The sequence below is a fragment of the Durio zibethinus genome, chromosome 12 (assembly GCF_047325235.1).
Source record: "Durio zibethinus cultivar Kanyao isolate XHJ-2024 chromosome 12, ASM4732523v1, whole genome shotgun sequence".
Classification (NCBI taxonomy): Eukaryota; Viridiplantae; Streptophyta; class Magnoliopsida; order Malvales; family Malvaceae; genus Durio; species Durio zibethinus.
Window position 1 is genome coordinate 4,286,378 of NC_143173.1, and position 25,257 is coordinate 4,311,634.

The window sequence follows — 25,257 nt, forward strand, 5'->3', positions numbered from 1 at the left end:
CAGTTCATGTGTCATATTAAAAATTTTTTAAATTTAAATATTATATTAAATATTTCACTATAATTTAAAAAATTTTTATAACATCATCCTTTATATAAAACCAAATTGATTTTTTTCTCTTTTTTATAGCGTCTTCCAAATTTGAAGATCTTTAATCTCAATCACTGTCATTGCCTTGTCAAAACCCCAAAGTTTCCAGGGCTCCCTAGTCTTGAGAAGTTGATGCTCAAAGATTGCATAAAGTTGATTGAGGTTGATCAATACATTGGTGAGCTAAAGAAACTAACTTTTTTAAGCCTTAAAGGTTGCAAAAATCTCATGAAACTTCCAAGGACAATTGGTTCATTAGTATCTCTTGAAGAGCTTATTTTATCTGGTTGCTCAAGACTTGATGAGGTGCCTGGGGAGTTACATAATATGAAATCATTAAGGGTGCTTAATTTAAATGAAACTGCTATATATCAATCAAGATCTTGCTTGTCATGGTTGTCACTGAGAAGAAGCAAAGAATTGGGTTTCTTTTGGGCATCTTTGGCACGTTCTTTGGTAAAGTTGAGTCTCGAAAGTTGTAGGCCATCTGATGATGTTATGCCTGATGACCTGAGCAGCTTACCTTCCTTGAAATGTTTAAATTGAAGCAGAAACCCACTTTGTAGCGTGCCTGAGAGCACTGGTAACCTTTCTAAGCTTGATGAACTTCTTCTCACTTCTTGCACAGAACTCCACGTGATTCCAAAGCTTCCAATATTAATCAATCCATTGGTTGAGTTTCATATGGCATTGTCTCCATTAACAATCGGGCTGTCAAGTCTATCATGCCTAATTTCCTTTAAAAAGTGTATCATTTTTGGATGTGAAAAGCTAATTGAGGTTGAAGGTGTGCTCAAGATGGAACCAATTGAAAACTTCGAAGTGGAACAGATCAAAAACTTATTCAACATCGACTTTATTGAAAGCAATAAAGTTCAACATTTTAACTACCTCACAGACACAAAAATAGTTGCTACCCGACAGGTCTTTTCTCTAATCTCTCTCTAAATTTTTATATATTTTTCTTATATTACCTAGATTTCCTTTGGAAGTTCAATGATAAGACACACATGTCAGTGCAGTGAAATCCCTCTAATCGAGCTCCCAAATGAACGGTAACTAACGATTTTGAAAAATCAGGTATTACAGGAATGCGGTATAACGAGCAAATATGTTTCAGGAAGTGAGGTTTTAATCTGGTTTGAGCATGGCATTAAAGGACATTGAATAGCTTTGTCATTATCAGCATCATCTCATCCTGGTGAAAAGATTAGTTGGTTCACCTTGTGCATCATTTTTTCAATTGTTAGTGATCAGATGTTCGAATATCTACCATCTGTGTATATTGTTAATGAGACCAAAGGGATGATTCGGGATTATTTCTCAAGCTTGATCGGAATTCCTGAAACTAATAATAGCACAATAATGTGATTAATCCATTCGCCAGCATTTTGTAGACCATTCGGATTTGATTTGACAAGTATTTGAGTTTGACTCATTTATTATTGAACTGAGTTTCAACTCTAACTATTTGAATAACAAGTTGAATTGTACTCAATTTATTTAACACTCAAGTTAAGATGCTCACAAGTAGACTTTAGCTTTTTTTAATATATTTAATATTTAATATATATAAATACATGGCAAAAACATAAAATTTAATATTTATATGTATAATTTTATTGAATTTATGAAACCAAATTCGATTACATATCCAAGTTTGAGCATTAAAAATAAAGCTCGATCAAGTTTAAACTGAGTTTTAATATAGACATATATATATATATATATATATATATATATTCTTTGATGAATAAAAATTGACAATATCTATTTATCATATATTTTAGGAAATGAAGATCACGTGACAAGAAACATTGAGTTAGAACTTACTGAAAAATTAGTCAATATGAGCTCTCGTGGAAACATAGGGCTCTTCGTCATACTCAAACGGATCAGAATCAATACTATCTTTGTTGTACTAGTGCAAACTTACAATCACTTGGAGTAATAAAAAACAGCTGCTTCTCCACAGGTGTTTTTTTTGTTTTTTATTAATTTTTGAAAGTTCAGTTTGGGTAATTTTTTAATTATTTATTGTTTTTTTATTTCTCGCTTTCATATTATTTTTATGGAAATAACAAAAAACAAACTAAAAATTATCAACCAAAAAGAACTGCAATTTTTACTAAGAGTGCCAAAAAATAAAAAAAATTGAAAATCGATTTAAAATCATAATATTATATTTAAATTAAACCGACTTTTTTATTTAAATCGGATTTAATATTAATATTTAAATTAGGTTCAAATCAATTTTCATCATCAAGTGAAAAACTTTTATTTTATTATTTCTTTTTTTTTTTTTGGTTTGTACTTTTGTATATAACTCATTGTAATTTGAGTTCACTGCTACAGGTGTTATATGATTGTGGCAAAATTTCGGACTATTATCCATCCAAGGATATGCCACTTTGTCACTATGTCCATCTTGCTCCAAGGCCAAAGATTTCATTGACGGTGCCTCCCAACTGTAGTCGAAAGAGTAGTTGCTAGCTAAAATCGATTGTCATTCTCTCGGCCAGCAACGGTAAAACATTTGATTTCTTACCAGGAGCTGAGATTGTGAACGAGACCAAAGGCACAAAGTGGAGCCATGGCAAACATTTTGTCGGAATCCCTGAAACCAAAAACACCAAAATCGTTTAGCTGAGTTGTTGGAAATTTAGGGAGGAACTTGAAGCTGGTGATCAGGCTAGTCTTGAAGTGCTTTCAGATCACATTTAATAAAAAGTGGTATTGACTTCGTATATGATTATTAGCGAATCGAAGAAGATTATGTTCTTGATGATCAGCACTTGGGAGGTACTATTAAATATACGAATTTTAATCAATTGAACCGATCACTTATTAATTATTAAAAGTTTCATTATAATTTATTTTATAATACATTAAAAAATATCGTCAATTTCAAATATTATTTTAACCTAATTTTATATCCATTCATTATGATAAATTTAAGATTTTATTTTCAAAATATTCCTCAAAAGGATCAAATCAAACACCATAAACAATGAAAAAAATCACATTTTTCCTTGTCGCCATGTCTAGAAAGTGAAAATTTTCTTCCAATTACAAAGTGACATATATCGCGCAATTTTTTTTTTATTTTATTTACTAACTAATTTATTTTTTTTAAGTGTTGTTAAATAAATCAATTGAAGATTTATAAAGTCAGTTAGCAAATTAAGATAAAAACACGTGATTTTGATCAATCAAACTTGAAGGATTTAGAGTTCGTCCAATCAAATTTAATCTATGAGTTATCATTTTAATCTTTGATAAAGTAACACTGATATTAATGGAGAGCTTGGCCTTTTGCTCAAGAATTTTGGCTGGTAAAAACTAAAAAATGAAAAGAAAAATTGGCTTGCTAACAAAGATTTTGTGTTATTGAACATCTTTTGCCCAAATATTTCAGATATACAATAAAAGAACGATCAAACCAAATTGTTAAAATCTTTTTGTGTGTTATATATGAAAAGCTCATTCATTTTGAACTTTGCAGTACAAACATGTATCGGACACCCACTCTTGATACTGATTTAAACTAAAAATAGGTTAGTTAAAATTTCATGTAGCAAGTTGTTATGTTAAGAGTTGAGTTATTCATTCGAACTCAAAAATTCACTTAAAAAAATATTTTAATTTTTGAACAAAATAACAATATTGACATTGTATAATTTTCTATATGTCGTTGATTTTTTATTATTTTATTAACAATAGTAAGCTTTTGAAACATGGACTTTCCAATCCCCAGAAAAAATTGGAAAGATTTCAACCCAAACCTCTCCACGCTGGGTTGAATTTTGGTTTTGTAAAGACAAGAACAAGAAGAAATCTGCTCAACTTTAACTATCGCTTAGCTCTCGTAGCTCAGTTGGTTAGAGCACCCGTTTAGTAAGCGGGAGGTCTTGAGTTCGACTCTCAACGAGAGCAAAGCACACGTTTCTTGTTTGATAGCCAACCGTTTTTGTTCGAAATATTTAAGTACAACGACAGAATCATGTAAAACATTTGATTTTTTTTTTTTTTTAATCTTAACACGCCATTTCTCTCTTTTTCTTCTTCTTCTTGCCAGCCCCAAATCTATTCCAGGAAAATGTTTATTTCACACAAAATTTCCCCTCGTTTTCTGCACAAATTCCACCCAAAAACTGCTACTAAGTTCAGGTGTATTCCCAGGAAATCCACCGTTTCCGCTTCCCTTAAAGCCATACCTGCTGCTGCCTCTGGTCTGGTGACACTGTCAATGGGGCTGTCAGTTCTGCTAACACCCAATTGACTGTTACAACCATTACTGCAAGGTCTAGTCGCATTAATCTTACCACTTCTAAAGTGCATCACTAAAGTAGGCATTGCTATGAGTTGCTTTAAATTACACAGGTGAGTTTGTTGCGGGCAATGCTTCTGTGGGAAGAGCGACTACGTTCGGAATCAAGTTTCGGAAGATAAGATGGTGGTCCAAAATCTAGTGCCAACCCTGATTCTGTTGTCGTTGGAGTGATTGCCGTTATATGTTGGCCCCATGGTGACATAATGAGATTGAGAACTGGCAGCACTGCTGCAAATGCCTCAACAAGAGCAGAACTTGAGGGAAAGCTAGTTCTAGTTAATGGTCAACCGGTATTTCCTAGCACAGGGCTCAAAGATGGTGACATTATAGAAGTAAAATTGTAAATATACATAACTAATTTGTACACATCATAGGATAAAACAGAATCCATTGCAGTTTTTTTTATGCAATAGATACCGTATCATGAAGATGAAAAAAAATTACAGATGCTAAGATTTAAATATCAAACTTGTCCAATATTATTTTTTAAAGGTGACTTCATGAGCCAATCGATCTAAACTTCAGGTTTTCAATTTAATTTATCAAATCTGAAAGTTGTTGATATGTGAAGCATGCAGGGCATGATGTCCGTCATTGGATTCTATGAACATCCAATGTTAAGACGGAAAATTGTAGAGCATGAATTAATGACAATTTTTATCTACTTGTATCCCCTTCTATTAAACAATTTGTTGACATGCATGATAGAAACTTCACACAAGTTCCTATCTGAAACTAGAGAGCAGAACTGTATGAAACAATGTATTCGCATTGAAGTTGCGGATAGATGTCGTGGATGAGCCATGTTGCCATTAATTCGTAAGCCCTTTGTGTCAAATGAATTCCATCCCAACTCAGTCGTTCATTAGGGTTTAAACATAATGTTACTTCGGGATCTCCACACATTCTTGAAAGGTCAAAATTGTATTCACCTCCAATCCCACAACAAGCTTTTTGTAATGATGTTGGATCAAAACCTGAGGATTTTTAAAAAACTCAAAGCATGACTATAACAATTAGTGTCACAATCTCAAACTTATTATGAATGCAAAGAAATTAGACATACCAAGCAAATTAGCCTCAGACAAAATCCACCGGAATGCATTGTAGTAGTTACCATAGACGATGACCACGTTGGGATGTTCTTCTTTTAGCTCATCAATGGCTTGTTGGAGAAGATCGTTATGATAAATTGAAAAGTTATTCAACTCCTTTAGACAATGAAGTTCATCATAAGCAGTAGTATCATTTGTTTGAAATTTAGTGAGATATACAGGAAAGCAGCCTATGGGGAAGTTTCCAGGCACGACTAGCCGAGTAGCACCATATCTGATAACTCTCTACACAATAATAATTGAAAGTATGAGAAAGAGGGTTACAATGAGTAGCAGTGATAGAATCAAATGTTTCTTTAAGAAAAACTTACTTTGACAGCATATTTTAAGGTTTGGACTACATCGAGCACCAATGGCTTAACCTCCTCTAAGGTTTTTCCTTTCAGAAAGGCATAGTTATAGTCATTTCCTCCAATCTCCCCAACCATGAAAAAAGCTCTTTCATTTTTCTTGAAACAATCTGTCAAATTATCACACAAAACATTTTTAGTTTGTAACACAGTTAATTGCTTGAACATTGTTAGAAGAGACGCTAACCTTTGTCACTGTGACAAGTTCTATTGAAGTAGCTAAACATCCAGTCAAGTTGTTTACTTAGAGATCGGTTGATAGGCACAAAGGAAACGTTTTTCCGGGTTAGATCTTTCTCCGACAAGGCAGTAGCTCCGGCAACCGCAAAGTTAACCCCATGATCAAATAATCCATCTTTGCTTAAGTAGGCGTCAAGAAAAGGAATTTCAGCAGATAGTGCTGTTCAAATGTGCAAATTAAACATAAAATAGTATACTTGTTAAAATTTAACTAAATCCACTATAATAATACGATGTAATCATTAATCATCATCCAATTAACAATTAATCCAATGACTAAAGAAAATTTTGAATTTTCACAGCTCATAACAATGAATTTGTATTATGGCTCAATGGTAAGATTTAAGGTTTGAACTTTTTTCTTTTTTTCTGTTCACTTAATTCTTCATGTGTACTAAAAAAAAGAAACAGATTAATAAATTAACAATCATATATTTTTTTTGCTAAGCCAAAATAAAAATTTTATTAATGAAATCAGTCCATAAACAGACTGGTATCAAAAAACAAGATCAGAAGCAGACATAAGCATATAAAAATTGCAAATGAAAATTATAAGCTCGTCTTGATCCACACCCATCTTTGCTAATGAGTCAGCAAAAGAATTAGCTTCCCTAAAGGAATGACTAAAATAAAACAAAAAAACCTATCTCTTCTCTAAGCTTGTTAATATCATTAAAAGTCTTTCATTCACTCCAAGGCCTTGGTTCCAAATTACACACCCAAGAAATAGCAATCTTTGAATCAGATTCAACAATCAAAACAAGATTTTTAACGTTAGGATACATGGAGATTGGAGAACACCTTTAAAGCAGTCTTAATAGCCATTAGTTCTGCAACATTTGAATCCTTAATGCATATAGGCTTATAAAATAATCCAAGAATAACTCTTGAAGCATTTTTAAGAACACCACCACAACCAGCTGGACCAGGTTTTCCCATCCATCAACATTAAACTTCAAAGCATTCCCTTTAGGATTTGAACAATAAATCCCTGTTCTAGGCTTGGACAAAATAGCAACAACAGTAAAGATCTTAGGATCAGACCACCAACCAAATTCATCAAAATTCAATCTTCCCTCTATTGCTTTCACCCAAAACATTGCCCTCAATTTGAAAAGAGTATTTCCTCCCCTTCCCATTTTTTCCCTCAAAAACAGACTCATTTCTAGCAATCCATAAAGACCAGAAAGTTGCCCCATAAACAGAAAGCTATCTCGTTTTCAATAAACCAAAAAAAGGAGTACATTCACATTGTAAAATAAAGTCACTAATAGAATTAGGGATCACCGAAACCAGCCCCCACCACTTAAAAGCAGAAAAACAGATACTCCATGGACAATCACAGCAGCATAAAATACGATAGCAATCCTCATCAATCAAACCACAGCAAACACACAGGCACTATACTCGATTAAAGGGAACACCTCTAGATCTCAAAAAGCATTCTGATTTTTGAGGGCACACAATCCAAAATAGCACTCCCTAAAAAACCACTGAACTTCAGGCAGAACTTTATACTTCCAGATAGAAACAAGCCATACCTGTGGAATTAATTGTGTGTCAAGGGCAGCATTGAGCCCTTAGACAGAAAAGTAGCCTTTATTGTCAGCTTACCATACAAGTCTATCCTTTCTATTGGCATTAAGAAAAACCTCCTCGACATCTTTTAAAAGCTCCTTCAAAGACTCACTTCCCATTCCTGCAATTGCCTCCTAAATTGAAGATTCCATGCACCTATTGATTCACCATATCAGCAAATTGGCTCTCTTTATTCATTGCTAATGAAAACAAACGAGAGAACGTCTCCTTAATGGGATTATGCCCCACCCATTTATCTAGCCAAAAGTAATATTATAGAACCATCACCAATCACACATAGGCATCTCCAATAACCAATCAATTTGTCCTTTCCTGCAGTATGTAGACACTCTATTTAGTCTGGACCCAACTCCATTGGACCTGGTCTAATAGGATTTGAGTTTAAATCCATTGGACCTGGTTTAGGATCCAATTAGCTGGCCCCAATGAACTTTTATTTTTATTTTCATACATATTTTTATTTTTATTTTTTTATCTATTAATATTTTTATTATTTATCTGCTTTTATTTTTCATTATTATTATTTATCTATTTCTTTTATTTATCTAATTTTTTTTTTGTTATCTATTAATATATTTATCTTTTTATTTTGATTAATTTTCGGTTAAGATTAGGATAAAAAAAATTGGAATGAATTTGGCTGTGATTTGAGAATTGGAAGAATTGGGATTGGATTTAAAGATTGAATCCAAAACCCAGAAAGAGTTGAGATTGATCAGAAACTCTTCTGATCAATCTTTATAAATAGGTACTGGAAGAACAGAAGAAAACACATAGAGAAACACAGACACAGAGAAGAAACAGAAGCTAAAAAAAGGTTTGGATGCGTTAGAACAGCTCTAAGAATCGGTAGGAATTTTTTAAAATTTTTTGGTGAATTTTTTCTAGAAATTTTTGGAAAATTTTCAGATTTCGGTTGAATTTTTCAACGAGGTTTGAATTTTTCGACTACTTTTCCGACCAAGTTTGAATTTTTCGACAAACTTCCCAATTTTCGATAACTTTTTCAGAAATCGATCAGTTTTTTGATAAATTTCTGGCGAAAAATCCAGATTCTAATGAAAATTTCCAGAATTCAACGAGAATTTCACCAGAGTTCTTCGCGGTTTAGAGAGAAGGCAGAGGAAAAGAAGGGAAGAGAGAGAAAGAAGGCTCGATCTACTGAAAAAATAGAGGGATTAGCCTTTTATACCTAGTGAAAACGACGTCGTTTTCGAGTTAGTAAACCTAGAGGATCTGCGCATTTTGCCAAGATCCGACCCGAGCACCAACCTGTTTTTGACCCACGTGTGACCTACGTCTTCGAACCATTAGTCGAGCCGACACCTCCGAGTCGAGTCTCCAAGCTGTTTTTCTTCCTCAAGCCGAGCCGAGCTGTTTCCAAATTTTTTTTTTTTTTTATATATATTTATTTATTTTATTATTATTATTATTTATTGATTAGATTAGAGTTGTTTAATACTTTTTATTTTTATTTTATTTTTCTTTTTCTTTATTTTATTTTATTTTATTATTTTCTTTAAATAAGCTTTCAAAAAATATATTTTTGAGAAAAAGTTGAAAGTATCAATTTTTCTTGAAAATAAGCTTTCTAAAAAGGATTTTTGAGGAAAAGTTGAAAGTACCAATTTTTCTTAGAAACAAGTTTTCAAAAGTGAATTTTTGAGGAAAAATTGAAAGTATCAATTTTTCTTAAAAATAAGTTTTCAAAAATGGGTTTTTGAGGAAAAGTTGAAAGTATCAATTTTTCCTGTACAAAAGCAATCATTTTTTTTCTTCCCTTTTATTTTCTTGAATTTTTTTTAATGTTAAATAATCTGACGACAGAGTCTTTGCAAGTGAAATAGTAGTTTTCTTGCATACTCTTGAGGTGAGAGAATTTTTTCAATTTTTTACTAAAAGTATTAGAGTCAATTGAAAATAATTTCTAATAATTAATTACTTGATAAATTTTTAAGGCTTATTGGATAACACAAAATTAAGCTGGTACCATCTTTTGATGGGCGTTGTGAGGCTGCTATAACCTTCCTCACACGTAACCGAACTTTTAAACTATGTTCTGGTTAGTAGACCCGAACCTATTCTTTTAGGAACCTTTAAACTTAGGTGTTCTTTGAAAGGATAGATTCCTTAGGTGGCCAATCGCACTTAGATAAAAAAGATTGGTGGCGACTCCTTCAAGTCAATGTTTAGCAATAGATCCCCGGATCTAGATGTTATGATAGCTTGGCGATTCCGCTGGGGAAGTCCGAGAGTCAGAGCGGCAAATAAATTTGTGTTATCCAAAAGCATAATAAAATTGAACCTTTTGTATAGATTTTTTATTCATTCATGTTTATTTACTTTATTAATTATGTCATTTATATGCATATGCATAACATGAGCTCTATGCCTGAGCTCCATCCCTTTAGGAGAGAGTAAAGTACCTATTGTTTTCATGAGGTTTAATGCCTCCGCAATGGCTAGCGAAATACTCCCATTCAAATTGAACCTTTTTCGCTTGTAGCCTATAATGGGTGAGGATTAGGGTGTCTTACTAGTTTGTGATGGACAATGATGTAAAGAGCAATTTGAAAACCTTTTAGACTTTAACCTTGAATCACATATAGTGAACCTTAGAAGTGCCTAAACCTAAGATAGAGCCATTTCTACCCAATGATAGGTATACCCTGAAACTAGGACACAAGAAGAATCTTTATCTAATCATTTTGATTGTCTGATTTTGTGCATCATTTTCATTATCATATGTAACATTATGCATCGACATCACTTTCATTTCATCTATGAAACTAACTATGTTGTTTGTATGATTTTATGCATCTGCATTATTTTCATGATCATGTTTTAACACTCATTTGCATCCATTTCATATTAGATTTCATCCATAAAAATGTACATTTCATTCGTGCATCAACGTATCATACATAAAGCATAGCATAGCATTTCTAATCATAATTATGGTGCTAAAGGTTTAAGGATAGCTCCATCTAACGAGAACCCTGTCCATCAATACAACACAAGATCTAGAGCTAAACAAATTAAGCAAAAAAATTCTCATCGATTTGAACTAGAAAAAGCTCAAGAAAAGATTAAGAATGAGTTAAGTAAAATTTTGGATGCTCTCAACAAATTAAATAAGAGGAAAGGAGTAGAAGAGAACACAAGCCAACAATGCCCTGTATCGCAAGAAATGACTGACCCCCTATATCCACCTGGTTTTGGTCCACCTCAAGCTCAGTCTACACAAGAAGTTCCATCATAATATTTCATATATCTTACATATCCTGGAATACCATCAGCCTCTAATCCAGGGCATTATCATAGCTATGTGAATCATGTCTTTACTGAAAAAGTAGTTGAACCAATTCAAATCCCTAATCTAAATGAACTGAAAGGAAAAGATAAGGAAAAGATAAGAGTGAAAACTCAAGAAAACTCTAAAATTAATATGCTAGAACAAAGGCTACGGGCTGTTGAAGGAATTAGTTTCTATGGTTCAGTTAATGCTGCTGGGCTTTGCTTAGTTCCTGATGTGGTTATTCTTCCTAAGTTCAAAGTACCAGAATTTAAAAAATATGATGACACAAAGTGCCCAAAAACTCATATTACCATGTATTATCGAAAGATGATAGCCCATGCTCATGACAAAAAGCTACTAATACATGTTTTTCAAGACAATCTTACTGGTTCTGCTGTTAGGTGGTATATCCAGTTAGACAGAACTCGCATCCATTCCTAGAGTGACATGGTTCATGATTTTATCAGTCAATATCGACATATCATGGATTTGGCCCTTGATCGTTTATCTTTACAAAACCTGAAAAAAAAAGGCCAATGAGACTTTTAAAGAGTATGCCCAAAGGTGGAAAGATATTGCTTCTCAAGTACAGCCTCTTCTAACTGAGAAAAAAACTACAGTATTATTTGTCAGCACTTTGAAGTCTCCATATTATGAAAAGATGATAGAGAATGCAACAAAGAATTTCACTGACATGGTGATCTCTGGAGGAATTATTGAAAGTACCATAAAAAATGGCAAGTTGAAAGGAGGAGAAACCAAGAAGGCATTAGAAAAAAAAGAAACTGAAGCTCAAGCTGTGAGTTTTGATAGACAACAATTCAGGGGTTATCAACCCTATCCACCCCAAGGTTACTCTCCATATTATCCTATTATGAATAATGCCTCATCCTACCCATACCAGCTAGCTCCACAACCACCTTATTCATCCACATACCGATCAATTTTTAGCCCTCAAGATCTTACATATAGCCTTAACATTCAAACTCTTGTAAGAGCCCAAATTCACTATACTAATCCAGTAAGTGGTTCACGAGAGCAACGGATTACTTGAGAAAAACTTATATTTGATCCAATCCCCATGACTTATATGGAGTTATATTGAAAATTCTATAATAGCTATTTGATTGCCCCCAACCATGTGGAGCCACTTAAGCCACCTTATCTTAAGTGGTATGATCCTACAATCTACTGCGATTATCACTATGAAATTGCTGGTCATTCTACTGAAAATTACACTGCTTTAAAGCATAAGGTGCAACGGTTGATCAATGATGGAATGATAAGTTTTGATCAAGGAAAAGCAACAACACCTAATCATAATGTTAATGCTCTGAGTAAAAATAAAAAAACACATTGGTCAAAAAAGGTCCGGAGAGTCACAATAAATTAAGGGGTAAGATGTCAATAAAGATTCTTCACTTGATTGCATCGGGGGACAATTTTGGAGAATAGAGATAAGGCTGGTTGAAAGATTTTTTTTATCATTTTAAGATTTCTTTTAGAGTAATGTTAGGTTTCTTTTAGGCAGTAGGATTTCATTTGTTATCATTTCAATAAAAGGTAATTTAATGCATTTCATTATATTTTTTTTCTTTTCACCCAATCATTGTTCCGTGTTTTGTCGCATTTCATAACTTTTCATTTCCATTCTCAAATTTTAGATGATAAATATTTAAGACAATGATAACAATAATTTTGGAATTTAATTTTGAAAAATCATCCATATTAATATGAGGAGATGATTTGAGTAAAAAAGTAAGCTGTTACTAGAGGTAAAATAGATATATCTTAAAGATGTGCAATCTTTTATACAGGTTCATGAGCTTTGTTCAATAGATGATGTTCAAGAAAGGTATTCATAATTGAGATGAAAAATGGCCATCTTTCTTTTACCATTCGAAAAACTATTTATTGTTACCCCTTTGAGCCTATTATGATTCTGAAGAACCCCAACCAAAAATCACCCTTTACACCGGAGGATAATTTTTGAAAAAAAAATATCACAAAAGATCTCAAAGATGAAAAGAGAAAGAAAAGCAAAAGAAAAAATAAATGCCACACATGATTTGGGGTAAAGTAATTAGAATCCTTTGTGTGAGGAAAGAAAAAATAGTGAAATGATGTGGAGGTAAAATGCCAAGTTGCATCAAATGATCCTTTGGTTTTGAACCTTTTTAATACATGTTTTGAGCCTATTATATCCATTTCTTTTATGACCCCTCACCTTGACTTACATTATAACTTAAAATGTCCATTTGGATTAAGTGTGAATGCTCAAATTAAATGATCATATATTGGGCAAAGACATGCTCATGATGAAACAATGGAATCATGCTATATTACTCTAAAGTTTGATGTGTGAAAGATATCAACAATGGATGAAAAATGAGAAAAAAAAAGATGATAAAAAAAAGAAAAAAAAAGAAAAAAAAAAGAAAGAAAGAAGAAAAAAATGAGAAAATGGAAAAAGAGATTCAAATTGAACACCTGAAAGGATGATTTTGGTAGAAAAAGATCCAAGTCAAATGGTTCACATAGATGGAAGATCAAAGATATCTGAAGATCCCTCAAATATGAAATAAAGTCCGTCAAGCTCAAAATGACTTCAACAGTAAATGGAATGAGTTTTTTAAAAAAAATCCTAGATTAATGTTGAGAATTGTCTGAATCTTCATCGTTTGGACATACCATTCATCCTAATGACATGTATCCAATTTATTTCCTTTCTCATTTGTTTTGTACCAAAATAGATCTTCAGTGATTATCTTTACCATAATTCACCTTATGTTCTCTTATTGTTACATCCTTAGAATAAATAAAAAAAATGTATGAGTGTATTATAATTGTCAAGAATTGAAATGATGATGAATCAATGACAATGTGCATAAAAAAATCTTGCATTCTTTTAAAAAAAATTTAAGATGATGGTGGTAACAAAATGAAGAAATGGTAGAAACCTAAAAGAGATGATTTGAAAGGATATATGATGTGACCAAATAGAGAATATGATGATGGATTGGACAATAAAATGAAGATGGGGTAAATCTTGAAAAGTGGTATAACCAAGTGATGAGTACAAGGATGAATTGATCGATATGACTTGTAAGCTATGATTGAATGATAAAAATAATCAGTGGACAAAGTTTATTTTGGAATGGTTAATGCTGAGACACCTATGAGTAATGACCTAATGATGGTGGATGAAACTTGTTCTTAAATTTGTTAGTGCTAAAAAGTCCATGAATGGTGGTCAAGTGATGATTGATTGATGAAACTTATTCCAACGTATTGAGAAACTGAACAAAGAAGACATGCGAAATGGTAGAGTTTTGAGAGCCATATTACCATAATTATTTAAAATTTTGTGACATAGACGTCTGCATTACATGCATCATGGGGGCATTATTGCTTGAATAATACATGCACATAATTCGATGAATTAAACTTTGTTTGGACATGCATGGCACTATGAGAATATAGGTTATCGTATTTGCATCATTAAGAAGGCATTTACATTTTTGGTCATAACATTCATTCATGCAAATTTTTGAGTCACTTGAAAAAAAATATGAATATTTTGATGAGAATTTTTTAGAACTCAAATGAGAATCTTTGAGTTTCAAAATAAGAATATTTGAGGAGTGAAACCCTAAAGTTCGTCGAATGTGAATCTTCGAACTAGAATGAAAAGTTTTAAACTTTTGGATGTGAATCTCCAAAATACAAAGCTTCAATTTTTTAGATTTGAATCTCTAAATTTTTTAAATGAGAATCTTTGAACTTAGATGTGAAACTCTAAGTTTTATTGCTGAGCCTTTGAACTCAAATGAGAAGCTTTGAATTTTTGGATGTGAATCCCAAGCTTGCCAAATGCGAACCTTTAAAAAGCCTTGAACTTTTAGATGTGAGCCTCCAAAATTCAAATGAGGATCTTTGATACGAGTCTTGTCAGTTGCAAATGCAAATCTTGAGATCTTACAAATTTGAACAAAACTGAAATTTTGAGAATCAAATTTCAGTAAATTTTTACGAAGTTGGAAGGTTTTTGTGAATCTGAACCTATGAATGTTGAACTCAAATTGTGAATCTTTGAATTCCCATTACAAAATTTCTTCAATCACGATCTATAACTCCTTTGGACATGATTGTCAATGAGCAATTTACTTTTCAAAATGTGGTGCCTCTGTTTAGAAAAGCAATTTACTTTTCAAAGTTGTGGTGCCTCTATTTAGAGGAGCAATTTACTTTTCAAAAGTTAAGCCTCTGATTAGAGGAGCCATTTGCTTTTCAAAGTTGTTGAGCCTCTGATTAGAGGAGTCATTTATTTTTTCAAAGTTGTTGAGCCTCTGATTAGAGGAGTCATTTATTTTTCCAAAATTGTTGAACTTCTGATTAGATGAGCCTTGTTGATTTTTTAAAAGTCGTTGAACCTCTAATTAGAGGAGCCTTGTTTATTTTTCAAAAGTCATTGAGCCTCTGATTAGAGGAGCTTTGTTTATGTTTCTCAAAGTTGTTAAGCCTCTGCTTAGAAGAGCTTTGATCAAAATTCTAACAAAAAAAAAACAAAACAAAAAAAAGGTGTCAAGTTGAGTCTTGAATGGGTGTCGAAGTCTTTGCACAATTCTTGCTTCGTAAAAAATGTGCAAAGAGAGGCAGCTGTAGATACCCTATTTAGTCCGGATCCAAGCCCATTAGGCCTGGTCCAATAGGATTTAGGTCTAAGGCCATTGGACCCATTTAGGATCCAATTAGCTGGCCCCAATGGGCTTTTATTTTTACTTTCATATATATTTTTATTTTTATTTTTTTATCTATTAATATTTTTATTATTTATCTACTTTTATTATTTATTATTATTATTATTATTTATCTATTTCTTTTATTTATCTAATTATTTTTTTGTTATCTATTAATATATTTATCTTTTTATTTTGATTAATTTTCAGTTAAGATTAGGATAAAAAAATTGGAATAAATTTGGCTGTGATTTGAGAATTGACAGAGTTGGGATTGGATTCAAAGATTGAATCCAAATCCCAGAAAGAGTTGAGACTGATCAGAAACTCTTCTGATCAATCCCTATAAATAGGTGCTGAAAGAACAGAAAAAAACACACAGAGAAACACAGACACAGAGAAGAAACAGAAGCTAAAAAAAAGTTTGAGTGCGTTGGAACAGCTCTAGGAATTGGTGAGAATTTTTTAGAATTTTTTGGCGAATTTTTTTTTAGAAATTTCTGAAAAATTTTCAGATTTCGATTGAATTTTTCGACCAAGTTTGAATTTTTCGACCAACTTTCCAGTTTTCGGTGACTTTTTTAGAAACCTATCAGTTTTTTGATGAACTTTCGACGAAAAATTCAGATTTTGACAAAAATTTTCAAAATCCGACGAGAATTTCATCGGATTTCTTTACGTTTTAGAGAGAAGACGAGGAAAAGAAGGGAAAAGAGAGAGAGGGAAGGCTTGGTCTGTTGAAAAAACAAAGGGATTAGCCTTTTATACCCAATGAAAACGACGTCGTTTTTACGTTAGTAAACCCAGAGGATCCGCGCGTTTTGTCAAGATCCGACCCGCGTCTTCGAGCCGTTAGTCGAGCGAGCCGACACTCCCGAGTCGAGTCTCCAAGCTATTTTTTTCCTCAAGCCGAGCCATTTTCAGTTTTTTTTCATTTTTTATTTTATTTATATATATATTTATTACTATTATTATTTATTGATTAGATTAGAATTGTTTAATATTTTTTATTTTTATTTTATTTTTCTTTATTTTTATTTTCATTTTCATTTTATTTTATTATTTTCTTTAAATAAGCTTTCAAAAAAATATATTTTTGAGGAGAAGTTGAAAGTATCAATTTTCCTTGAAAATAAGCTTTCAAAAAAAAATATTTTTGAGGAAAAGTTGAAAGTATCAATTTTTCTTGAAAATAAGCTTGCTAAAAAAAAATATTTTTGGAGAAAAGTTGAAAGTATCAATTCTCCTTAAAAATAAGTTTTCAAAAATGAATGTTTGAGGAAAAGTTGAAAGTATTAATTTTTCTTAGAAACAAGTTCTCAAAGGTGAATTTTTGAGAAAAAATTGAAAGTATCAATTTTTCTTAAAAATAAGTTTTCAAAAATGGGTTTTTGAGGAAAAATTAAAAGTTTCAATTTTCCTCGAAATTAAAGTTTTCAAAAAAATATTTTGAAAAAAAGTTGAAAGTATCAATTTTTCCTGTACAAAAGCAATCATTTTTTTTCTTTCTTTTTATTTTCTTGAATTTTTTTTAATGTTAAATAATCCGACGACAGAGCCTCTGCAAGTAAAACAATAGTTTTCTTGCATACTCTTGAGGTGAGAGAATTTTTTTAATTTTTTACTATAAGTATTAGAGTCAATTAGGAATAATTTCTAATAATTAATTAATTATTTGGTAAATTTTTAAGGCTTATTGGATAACATAAAATTAAGCTAGTACCATCTTTTGATGGGCATTGTGAAGGTGCTATAATCTTTCTCACATGTAACTGAACTCTCAAACCCTGTTTTGGTTAGTAGACCCGAACCTATTCTTTTAGGTACCCTTAAACTTAGGTGTTCCTTGAAAGGATAGATTCTTTAGGTGCCCAATCGCACCTAGATAAAAAAGGTTGGTGGCGACTCATTCAAATTAATGTCTAGCGATGGATCTCCGAACGTAGACGTTATGACACAGTATTTTTTACAGACGCTATATTCGTCCATACATGACATTTTTTCCTTGTGACTTTCCAAAAGTAGCCAAATTAAGTCCCTATCCCCATACCTTCAGAAATTAGTCTTCTACACAAGGCACCTCTATCAACCCCATAGCCCCACCATTTTCCCAGCAGAGCAACATTCTTTTTAGCCAAGTTAGAAATACCCAAACCCCCAAAGATTTTCGGTTTGCACACTACTTCCCACCTAATTTTAGCAATTTTCCTTTTCCTGCATCTGCCATCGCATAGAAACAATCTTACCTATAGTCATTCTAATTTTCTAATCACACCTTTTGGCACTTGAAAAACATATAAATAGTAGATTGGTAAAAGAGTTTGTAACAAGTTAATGAGTGTTGCCCTTCCTCCAAAAGATAAGTATTTTCTTTGCCACAGTGCAAGTCTTTCTCTAACACTAGAGATCACAGTTCCCAAGTACTCAATCTCTTAGGATTTGCTACTAACGAGACACCAAGATACATAAAAGGAATAGAACCACTTTCATACTAAAAAACCTCAGCAATATCTGCTCCAACATCATCATCAATTCCCATAAAAAACACCTCAATCCTACCTAAGTTAATTTTCTACCCCAAAATCAACTCAAAACATCTAACAAGTCTACTAATGTTAAGAGCCTATTGAACTCCAGCATCCATAAAAATAAAAATATCATGATCATCATCAAACTCTAAATGCAAAATACTCAACCCAGAAGATGCCACCACAATACTTTGAACATGTCCAATTCTTTAGCCATAACCAACATCAAATAAAGTGTTTCAACAACAAATATAAACATGAAAGGTGATAGAGGATCTCCTAAGCGAATACCTCTTCCAATAGTGAATTCAATAGTTGGATATTCATTAACAAGAATTGATACTCTAACAGCCGAAATACACTCCAATATCTATTTTCTCCATCTTTAAGCAAAACCCATATGCTCCATCACAAATAGAAAGAAGCTTTAATCCAAGCACTCATATGCCTTCTCAAAGTCCAATTTGAGCACAATCCTACCCCTATTCCACATCTTCTTTTTCATACTATGAATAATTTCATTAACCAAGAGAATCTTGTGGGAAAACACTTAAATAAGCTGGTTGTAATCTCATCCCTAGAATTAAGTATGTTGTAATCTATATCCCTAAAATTAAGTATTTATATCTATAAAAAATTAGGATAAACAAGCCTCAATTATAAGGATCAATTTTAGAAAAATTTAATTTTCTAACTATATATAAACCTAAGGTACTTGTACAATTCAATAGAGAAGTTTTCTATATGCTTTCAATTTTTTTACATGGTAATAGAGCTTTAAGCTCTTCTTGGGAAGAAAAAATTTTCAACTTTTATTGCTAAATTCAATTTCAAGCCTTCATAGCCAAATCCTATTAAGTCTTTCATAGTCTTATTTTTTCATTCTTTAGCCTTCATTTCCTAGAATCGTCTCTGGTGAAACTTTTACTATCAAGACTCATTTTAGTCTTGAAAAAGATAACCATGCTAAAGATACAAGAATTTACCACTATTATCTGATTTGAAGAAGTGACAACTATCAGACCATCGGAGTACTACAAAAGTCTCGACAAGAAGAAGAGGTAGACAGAAAAAAGATTAAGAAATTGAGAAGCCTATTGAAAACCTTTGAAAAGCCTACTAGGGTATGTTCGTCAGGTAAAGTCTTTAGTTCAGGTAAAGCTTCTAATTCTCATGGACTAAATATCTTGGTTAAATATATTACGAGTTCTTAAGTCATTGACTCAAGAGCCACAAACCACATGACACATTTCTTACAGAAGTTTAGTACATATACAATATGTCCTAGTAAGAAGAAAATTGTTATTACAGATGGTTCACTTACTATAGGGGTAGGATTAAGAAATGTTCAAATTAATCTCTAGTTTGTTCTTAAAAATATTTTTCATGTTCTTAGATTATCTATAAATCTGATATCTATACAAAAACTTTTTATCCCTCATAATATGAATTTCAAGATCAGAGTTCGAGAAAGAGGATTAGGCTTACTAAGGAGAAAGATGGAATATACTATCTTAAGACATCAAAGACCACAAGTAATATAAAAAATAGTTTACATTTGTTATTTCTTTCTGAAATATCTCTCAATAAAGACAAAATCTGACTTTATCATTTTCGTTTTGGATATCCTTCTGTTGGAACTTTGAAAAACATGTTTCCTTCTTTGTTTAAAAAATTAAATGTCAAAAAATTTTCATCATGAGGCTTGTGAACTTGCAAAACATAGAAGTGTGTCTTTTTCAATTAGCAATGAAAGAAGTTCTACTCTTTTTTACTTGATTTATAATGACATATGGGGTACCTCTACAATTCTTAATATTTTTGGTGTAAAACGATTTTTTCTTTCATAGATGATTATGTCAGGGTTTCTTAGATTTTTTTTAATTAAATTTAAATCAGATATGAATAGTGTGTTTTTAAGCTTTCAAACATGATCCAAAATCAATTTGAAGTGAAAATCAAGAAATTTAGGTCTGATAATGATAGAGACTATTTCAACCAAAATCTATCTACCTATTTTCAAAAAGAGAGAATTATTCATGAGTCATCTTTAGTTAATACTCCACAACAGAATAGAATGGCAGAGAGAAAAAACAGCTATTTACTAGCTACAACCCGAACCTTACTTTTGTAAACAAATGTATCCAAATCCTACTGGAGGAAGTTGTTCTCATTGCCACACACATTATAAATGGGTTACCCTTAAGGGTTTTGGGATTTAAAACTCTTATGGAACTCCTCTCACAATTTTATCCCAATTTTAATACCACAAACAATCTCACACCTAAGATATTTGCTTGTACATCATTTGTTCATGTTCAAAATCATAATAGTGGAAGTGAGATCCAAGAGCAATTAAGTGTATTTTTGTAGGGTATTCATCAACTCAAAAAGGGTATAAGTGCTATCATCCTCCTACCAAAAAATTATGTGCCTACCGATGTCACTTTTGAAAAAAGTAAACCATTTTTTACTCAACCATATTTTTAGGGGGAGACTTCATTCATGTAAGATAAGGATAAAGACATCTTTTTGTTTGACTTGTTCTCCTCCTCTCTAACATTTTCACCTATTAATTATTCTAAGTCTAAACCCATTTCTTTCGAGTCCAAGTCAAACATTAAATCTAAGTCTAAACCCATTTCAAACATAAAAGCTATGACTAAGGATAATACTATTATTGATTCTATGAAAAAATTATAGGTGTACTTATGATGGAAAGTTTCAACTCCAGAACTGGTGCAAGTCCAAAAACCTAATCCTAACTCTCGAAATGAGGTAACTACAGTCTTTAACTTTATTTCTCAGAATGAGAATGAATCTCTTAAAACTAAAAACTAGTGATTATGATTTACCTATTGCCATTAGGAAAGGAACCAGAGAAAGTACTAAGCATCCACTATACCCAATCTATAATTTTTTGTCAATTGAAAAATTCTCACCATCTCATAAAATTTTTCTTATGGCCTAAACACTATTTCTATTCCAACTACATTATTCGAAGCATTATTCAGTGAGAAATAGAAGCAGGCCATGAAAATTAGAATGGAAGCCTTAGAGAAAAAGAAGACATGAGAATTGATAGAGTTGCTTAAAGAAAAAATCCAATTGAGTGTAAATGGGTTTTCACTGTAAAATAAAAGGCGGATGGTACTACTGAAAGGTATAAAACCAAGTTAGTGGCTAAGGCTACACTCAAACTTATGGAATGGATTATCAAAAAAATTTTGCTCCAGTTTCCAAGATGAATACATTTAGGATTTTGTTGTCTTTGGTTGCAAATTACAGTTGACATCTTCAACAATTTGATGTAAAAAATACTTTTCTACATAGTGATTTGGAAGAAAAAATATATATGAAGGTTCCATCTAGATTTGGAGGTCATCTAGAAGCAAACAAAATATACAAGCTGAAAAAGGTTTTATATGGCCCTAAACAGTCTCCTAGGGTTTGGTTCAAGAGATTTACCAAACTGATGCTAGCAATGGGATATAAACAAAGTCAAGAAGATCACACACAGTTTATCAAGCACTTAGATTCAGGGAGAGTCACAGTTCTATTAGTTTATGTTGATGATACAATTATAATAAGAGATGATGAAAAAGAAAGAATTTTTAAAATAATGTTTGGCAAGAGAATTTGAGATAAAAAAGCTAAGAAGATTGAAGTACTTCCTAGGAGATTGAAGTACTTTCTAGGAATTAAAGTAGCTCACTCACGACATGATATTTTTATCTCACAATAGAAATATGTAATGGATCTTTTGAAGGGAATTGGGAAGCTCGTATGTAAACCATCAAATACCCTTATAGATCCAAATCATAAACTTAAAGAAGCTAATAAAGATGCAGTTGTAAATAGAGAGATGTACCGGAGATTAGTTGGAAGACTCATTTATTTCTCACATACTAGACCTGATATAGCATATATTGTAGGTGTGATAAGTCAATTTATGCATAGTCATAAAGAAGTGCACCTACAGGTTGTCTACCATGGACTACACAATTTAAAGGCCAATCATGGAAAATGTATCTTGTTTAAAATATATTCGGGGTTGGTTTTAGAGACATATATAGATGCTAATTATACAAGTTCGGTAACTGATAGAAGATCAACCTCAGGCCCCTACACTTTTCTAGTGGTAATCTTGTGACTTTGAGGACTAAAAAACAGAATGTGGTGGCAAGATCAAGTGCCGAAGCAGTGTTTAGAGCAATAGCTCAAGAAATTTGTGAACTACTATGGTTAAAGATTATCTTAAAAGACTTAAAAATGAAGTGAGATGGATCAATAAGACTCTACTATGATAACATGTCTACAATAAACATTGCACACAATCATGTGCAATATGACAGAACAAAACAATAGAAGTAGACCGGCACATCACAAAAGAGAAACTAGACAGTGGGTTAATTTGCACATCATATGTATCAACAAATGGTCAACTTGCAGATGTATTAACTAAAGATCTCAGCAATGCAACATTTCAAGAAATTATTTTCAAGTTAGGAATGAAAAACACATATTCACCAGCTTAAGCAGGAGTGTGGGAAAACACTTAATTACAGTTACTTGCAATCTTATCCCTAATATTATGCTGTAATATGCATCCCTAGAATTAAGTATTTGTATCTCTAGAATTAAAAACAAAAAATTAGGATAAACAATCTTTTAATTATAGGGATCAATTTAAAAAGATTAATTTCCTAATTTACCTTCTTATTAGCTGTATATAAATCTAAGATATTTGTATAATTTAAAAGAGAAATATCCTATATACTCAGTTTTTTCACAAATCCCATCCATGATTTGCCTATGAGTCTCACCCACCAGTTTACCAACTACCAACTTCAACCGACTATTGGTCTAAAATCTTTCAATGAAATAGCAGAGCATAATCGTATATATTATATAAAAAAAAATCGAGCACATGGAAAAAGAATAATAAACATAGGAAAAGATTTCTTTTTTTACCTAGATAATCAATCATTAACAAGCCATCGGAGCATCTACCAGTAGCCTTCTTGAAGAAGGTTTCGCCATAGGGTAACCTTGAAAACACAGATGAAGGGTTCTCTTGAATAAAATTACCGGTATCTGATATCGAATCCCCCAGCTGATATATGGCATCAAACTTGCAAGTACTAAGAATATTTGGATAAGCGCTTGAAATAACGCTCAAGAAAGAGCTAATGACAAGAACCAGAGAGAAAACAAATCTGGGTGGTAGCCATTTCTTGAGAGAAAGAATACTAGAAGCCATATATGCAGAAAATATCACTGGGTTATTCAACAATTTCTGAGAGGAAAAACTTGGGGTTTGTACAACTAACACAAGGCAACCCCGTAATAAATTAAATAATTTGTTAAAAAATTAAAAATTTAATACAACAATTAATGCATTTATTTATTTTTTATATAGGAGATGAGAAAAGCTTTTAAGTATGTAATAAAAGGATGTTCAATAATTTGCTTGATAGAAAATTAGTTTCTTTGATTAAGTCATTGTCTTTCACCGTAACCCAAAAATAATATATAGAAAAATCCAGTCGTTATCGGACTCAACAAACTGAATTTAAAAAATAGGCGTTTTTTCAACGAAATTAAAGAAATTTTCCGATTCTTAGTGCCGGCTTGCTTCACCAACTGAGGTAGCTTAGCTATTGGTATGTTTTTTAATTATGGTGGCGGTTTGATTATAATGGTAATAAAACTATTAAAGTAATTTGAACATTGGTAAATTTAGATTATTATGTTTAATGTAATATTATAAATTATTAGTAATTTTTAATAGTTTGATATTATATGAAAAAAATTATAATATAAAATATCTAAAATAATTTAATATTGAATAAATAATTTATAAAATAACGATGCTTCATTTTATAGAAAAATATAAAGTATAAACTAATTTTAATGAAAATAATTTTTTTAAAATTATTAAATAAATTCATTGAATTTTTATGAATAAATACAACTTAATAAGTATTATCTTTCACAAATTAATAAAATCTTAAGGTCAAATTATACTAGAGATCCATGTATTCTTTCATATTTTGAAATTCAATCTTTTTACTTTAATTCATATAAACTTAACCCTCACATTATTTTAATTTAATAATTCTATTCCATTAAGTAACTCTATTTAATTTTTTTCTATTGACTAAAATAACATGACATTTTTATTGGTTCAAATTTAATGGGATATTTGACATAGATTAAATAACATATCACGTGGCATTTTTTAGTCCACATCAACAAATCTTTTTTTATTCAAAGAACTCATTACCTAACTTAAAGTCTTAAAGTTAAAATTTTTTAGTAAAATATATAAATAGTCACTCAATTTTAGGAATCCTTTTAAAATGATCATTAAAATATTAAGCTTTTTAATTTAATCACTTAAATTTAAGTAAAGATTTTTTGTCATTTAATCGTTACGAGCTGACATGATAATGCCACATTAATTGATATGGTAATGTCACATTAATTGTCAGATACCACACTGTATTACTACTGGAGTGACCTTTACAAATTTTAAAAAAATAAATAAATTTTAGTCACTTAATTTTTTTAAATTTTTTTATTATAATCACTTATCTTTGAAAATTTATAATTTGATTACTAATAGATAAGTCTTTAAATTTTATTTAAAAATAATAGAAATAATCATTTGATATTTTTATTACATGAAATTAAATTATAAAATCTTTATTTTATTGTTTTAAACTATTTAAATTTAAAAAATAGATGAATATTATTCAATTATCAAAATTACTAAAATAGCAATATTTCAAATTTTTGTGATTCAGTCCATCTAAATAAATTCAATTAAGTATTTAATATTTCATAATGTCAAGATTCTAATTACAATAAAAGTTTATAATTTTAATTTCATCCAATAAAATATTAAAATATATATATAGATAATAAAAATTTATTGTCATTAGAAACTTGATATTATA

General features: G+C 31.3%; 1 protein-coding gene and 1 non-coding gene across 2 annotated transcripts; one reads left to right on the forward strand and one right to left on the reverse strand.

The window, feature by feature from the left end:
* The first annotated feature begins 3,952 nt into the window (after window positions 1-3,952).
* TRNAT-AGU (transfer RNA threonine (anticodon AGU)) lies at window positions 3,953-4,026 on the forward strand. The gene has a single exon. It is a non-coding gene; the product is annotated as a tRNA-Thr (tRNA).
* A 908-nt stretch (window positions 4,027-4,934) lies between these two features.
* On the reverse strand, window positions 4,935-23,683 carry LOC111296769 (acetylajmalan esterase 2-like). Its single transcript, XM_022891210.2, has 5 exons — window positions 23,267-23,683; window positions 6,076-6,288; window positions 5,850-5,998; window positions 5,490-5,763; window positions 4,935-5,400 (listed from the first exon to the last, which is right to left on the reverse strand). Exons 1-5 carry the CDS (start codon window positions 23,553-23,555, stop codon window positions 5,159-5,161), a joined length of 1,167 nt encoding a protein of 388 aa, XP_022746945.2. The 5' UTR covers window positions 23,556-23,683; the 3' UTR covers window positions 4,935-5,158.
* Window positions 23,684-25,257: the final 1,574 nt, after the last annotated feature.

Coding starts and splice junctions, on each gene's coding strand:
- LOC111296769 (XM_022891210.2), bottom strand. CDS start 23,555: ATGGCTTCTAGTATTCTTTCTCTCAAGAAATGGCTACCACCCAGATTT. Junction 5,999..6,075: donor AACTTGTCACAGTGACAAAG/GTTAGCGTCTCT, acceptor ATAATTTGACAG/ATTGTTTCAAGAAAAATGAA. Junction 5,401..5,489: donor GTCTGAGGCTAATTTGCTTG/GTATGTCTAATT, acceptor AAAAATCCTCAG/GTTTTGATCCAACATCATTA.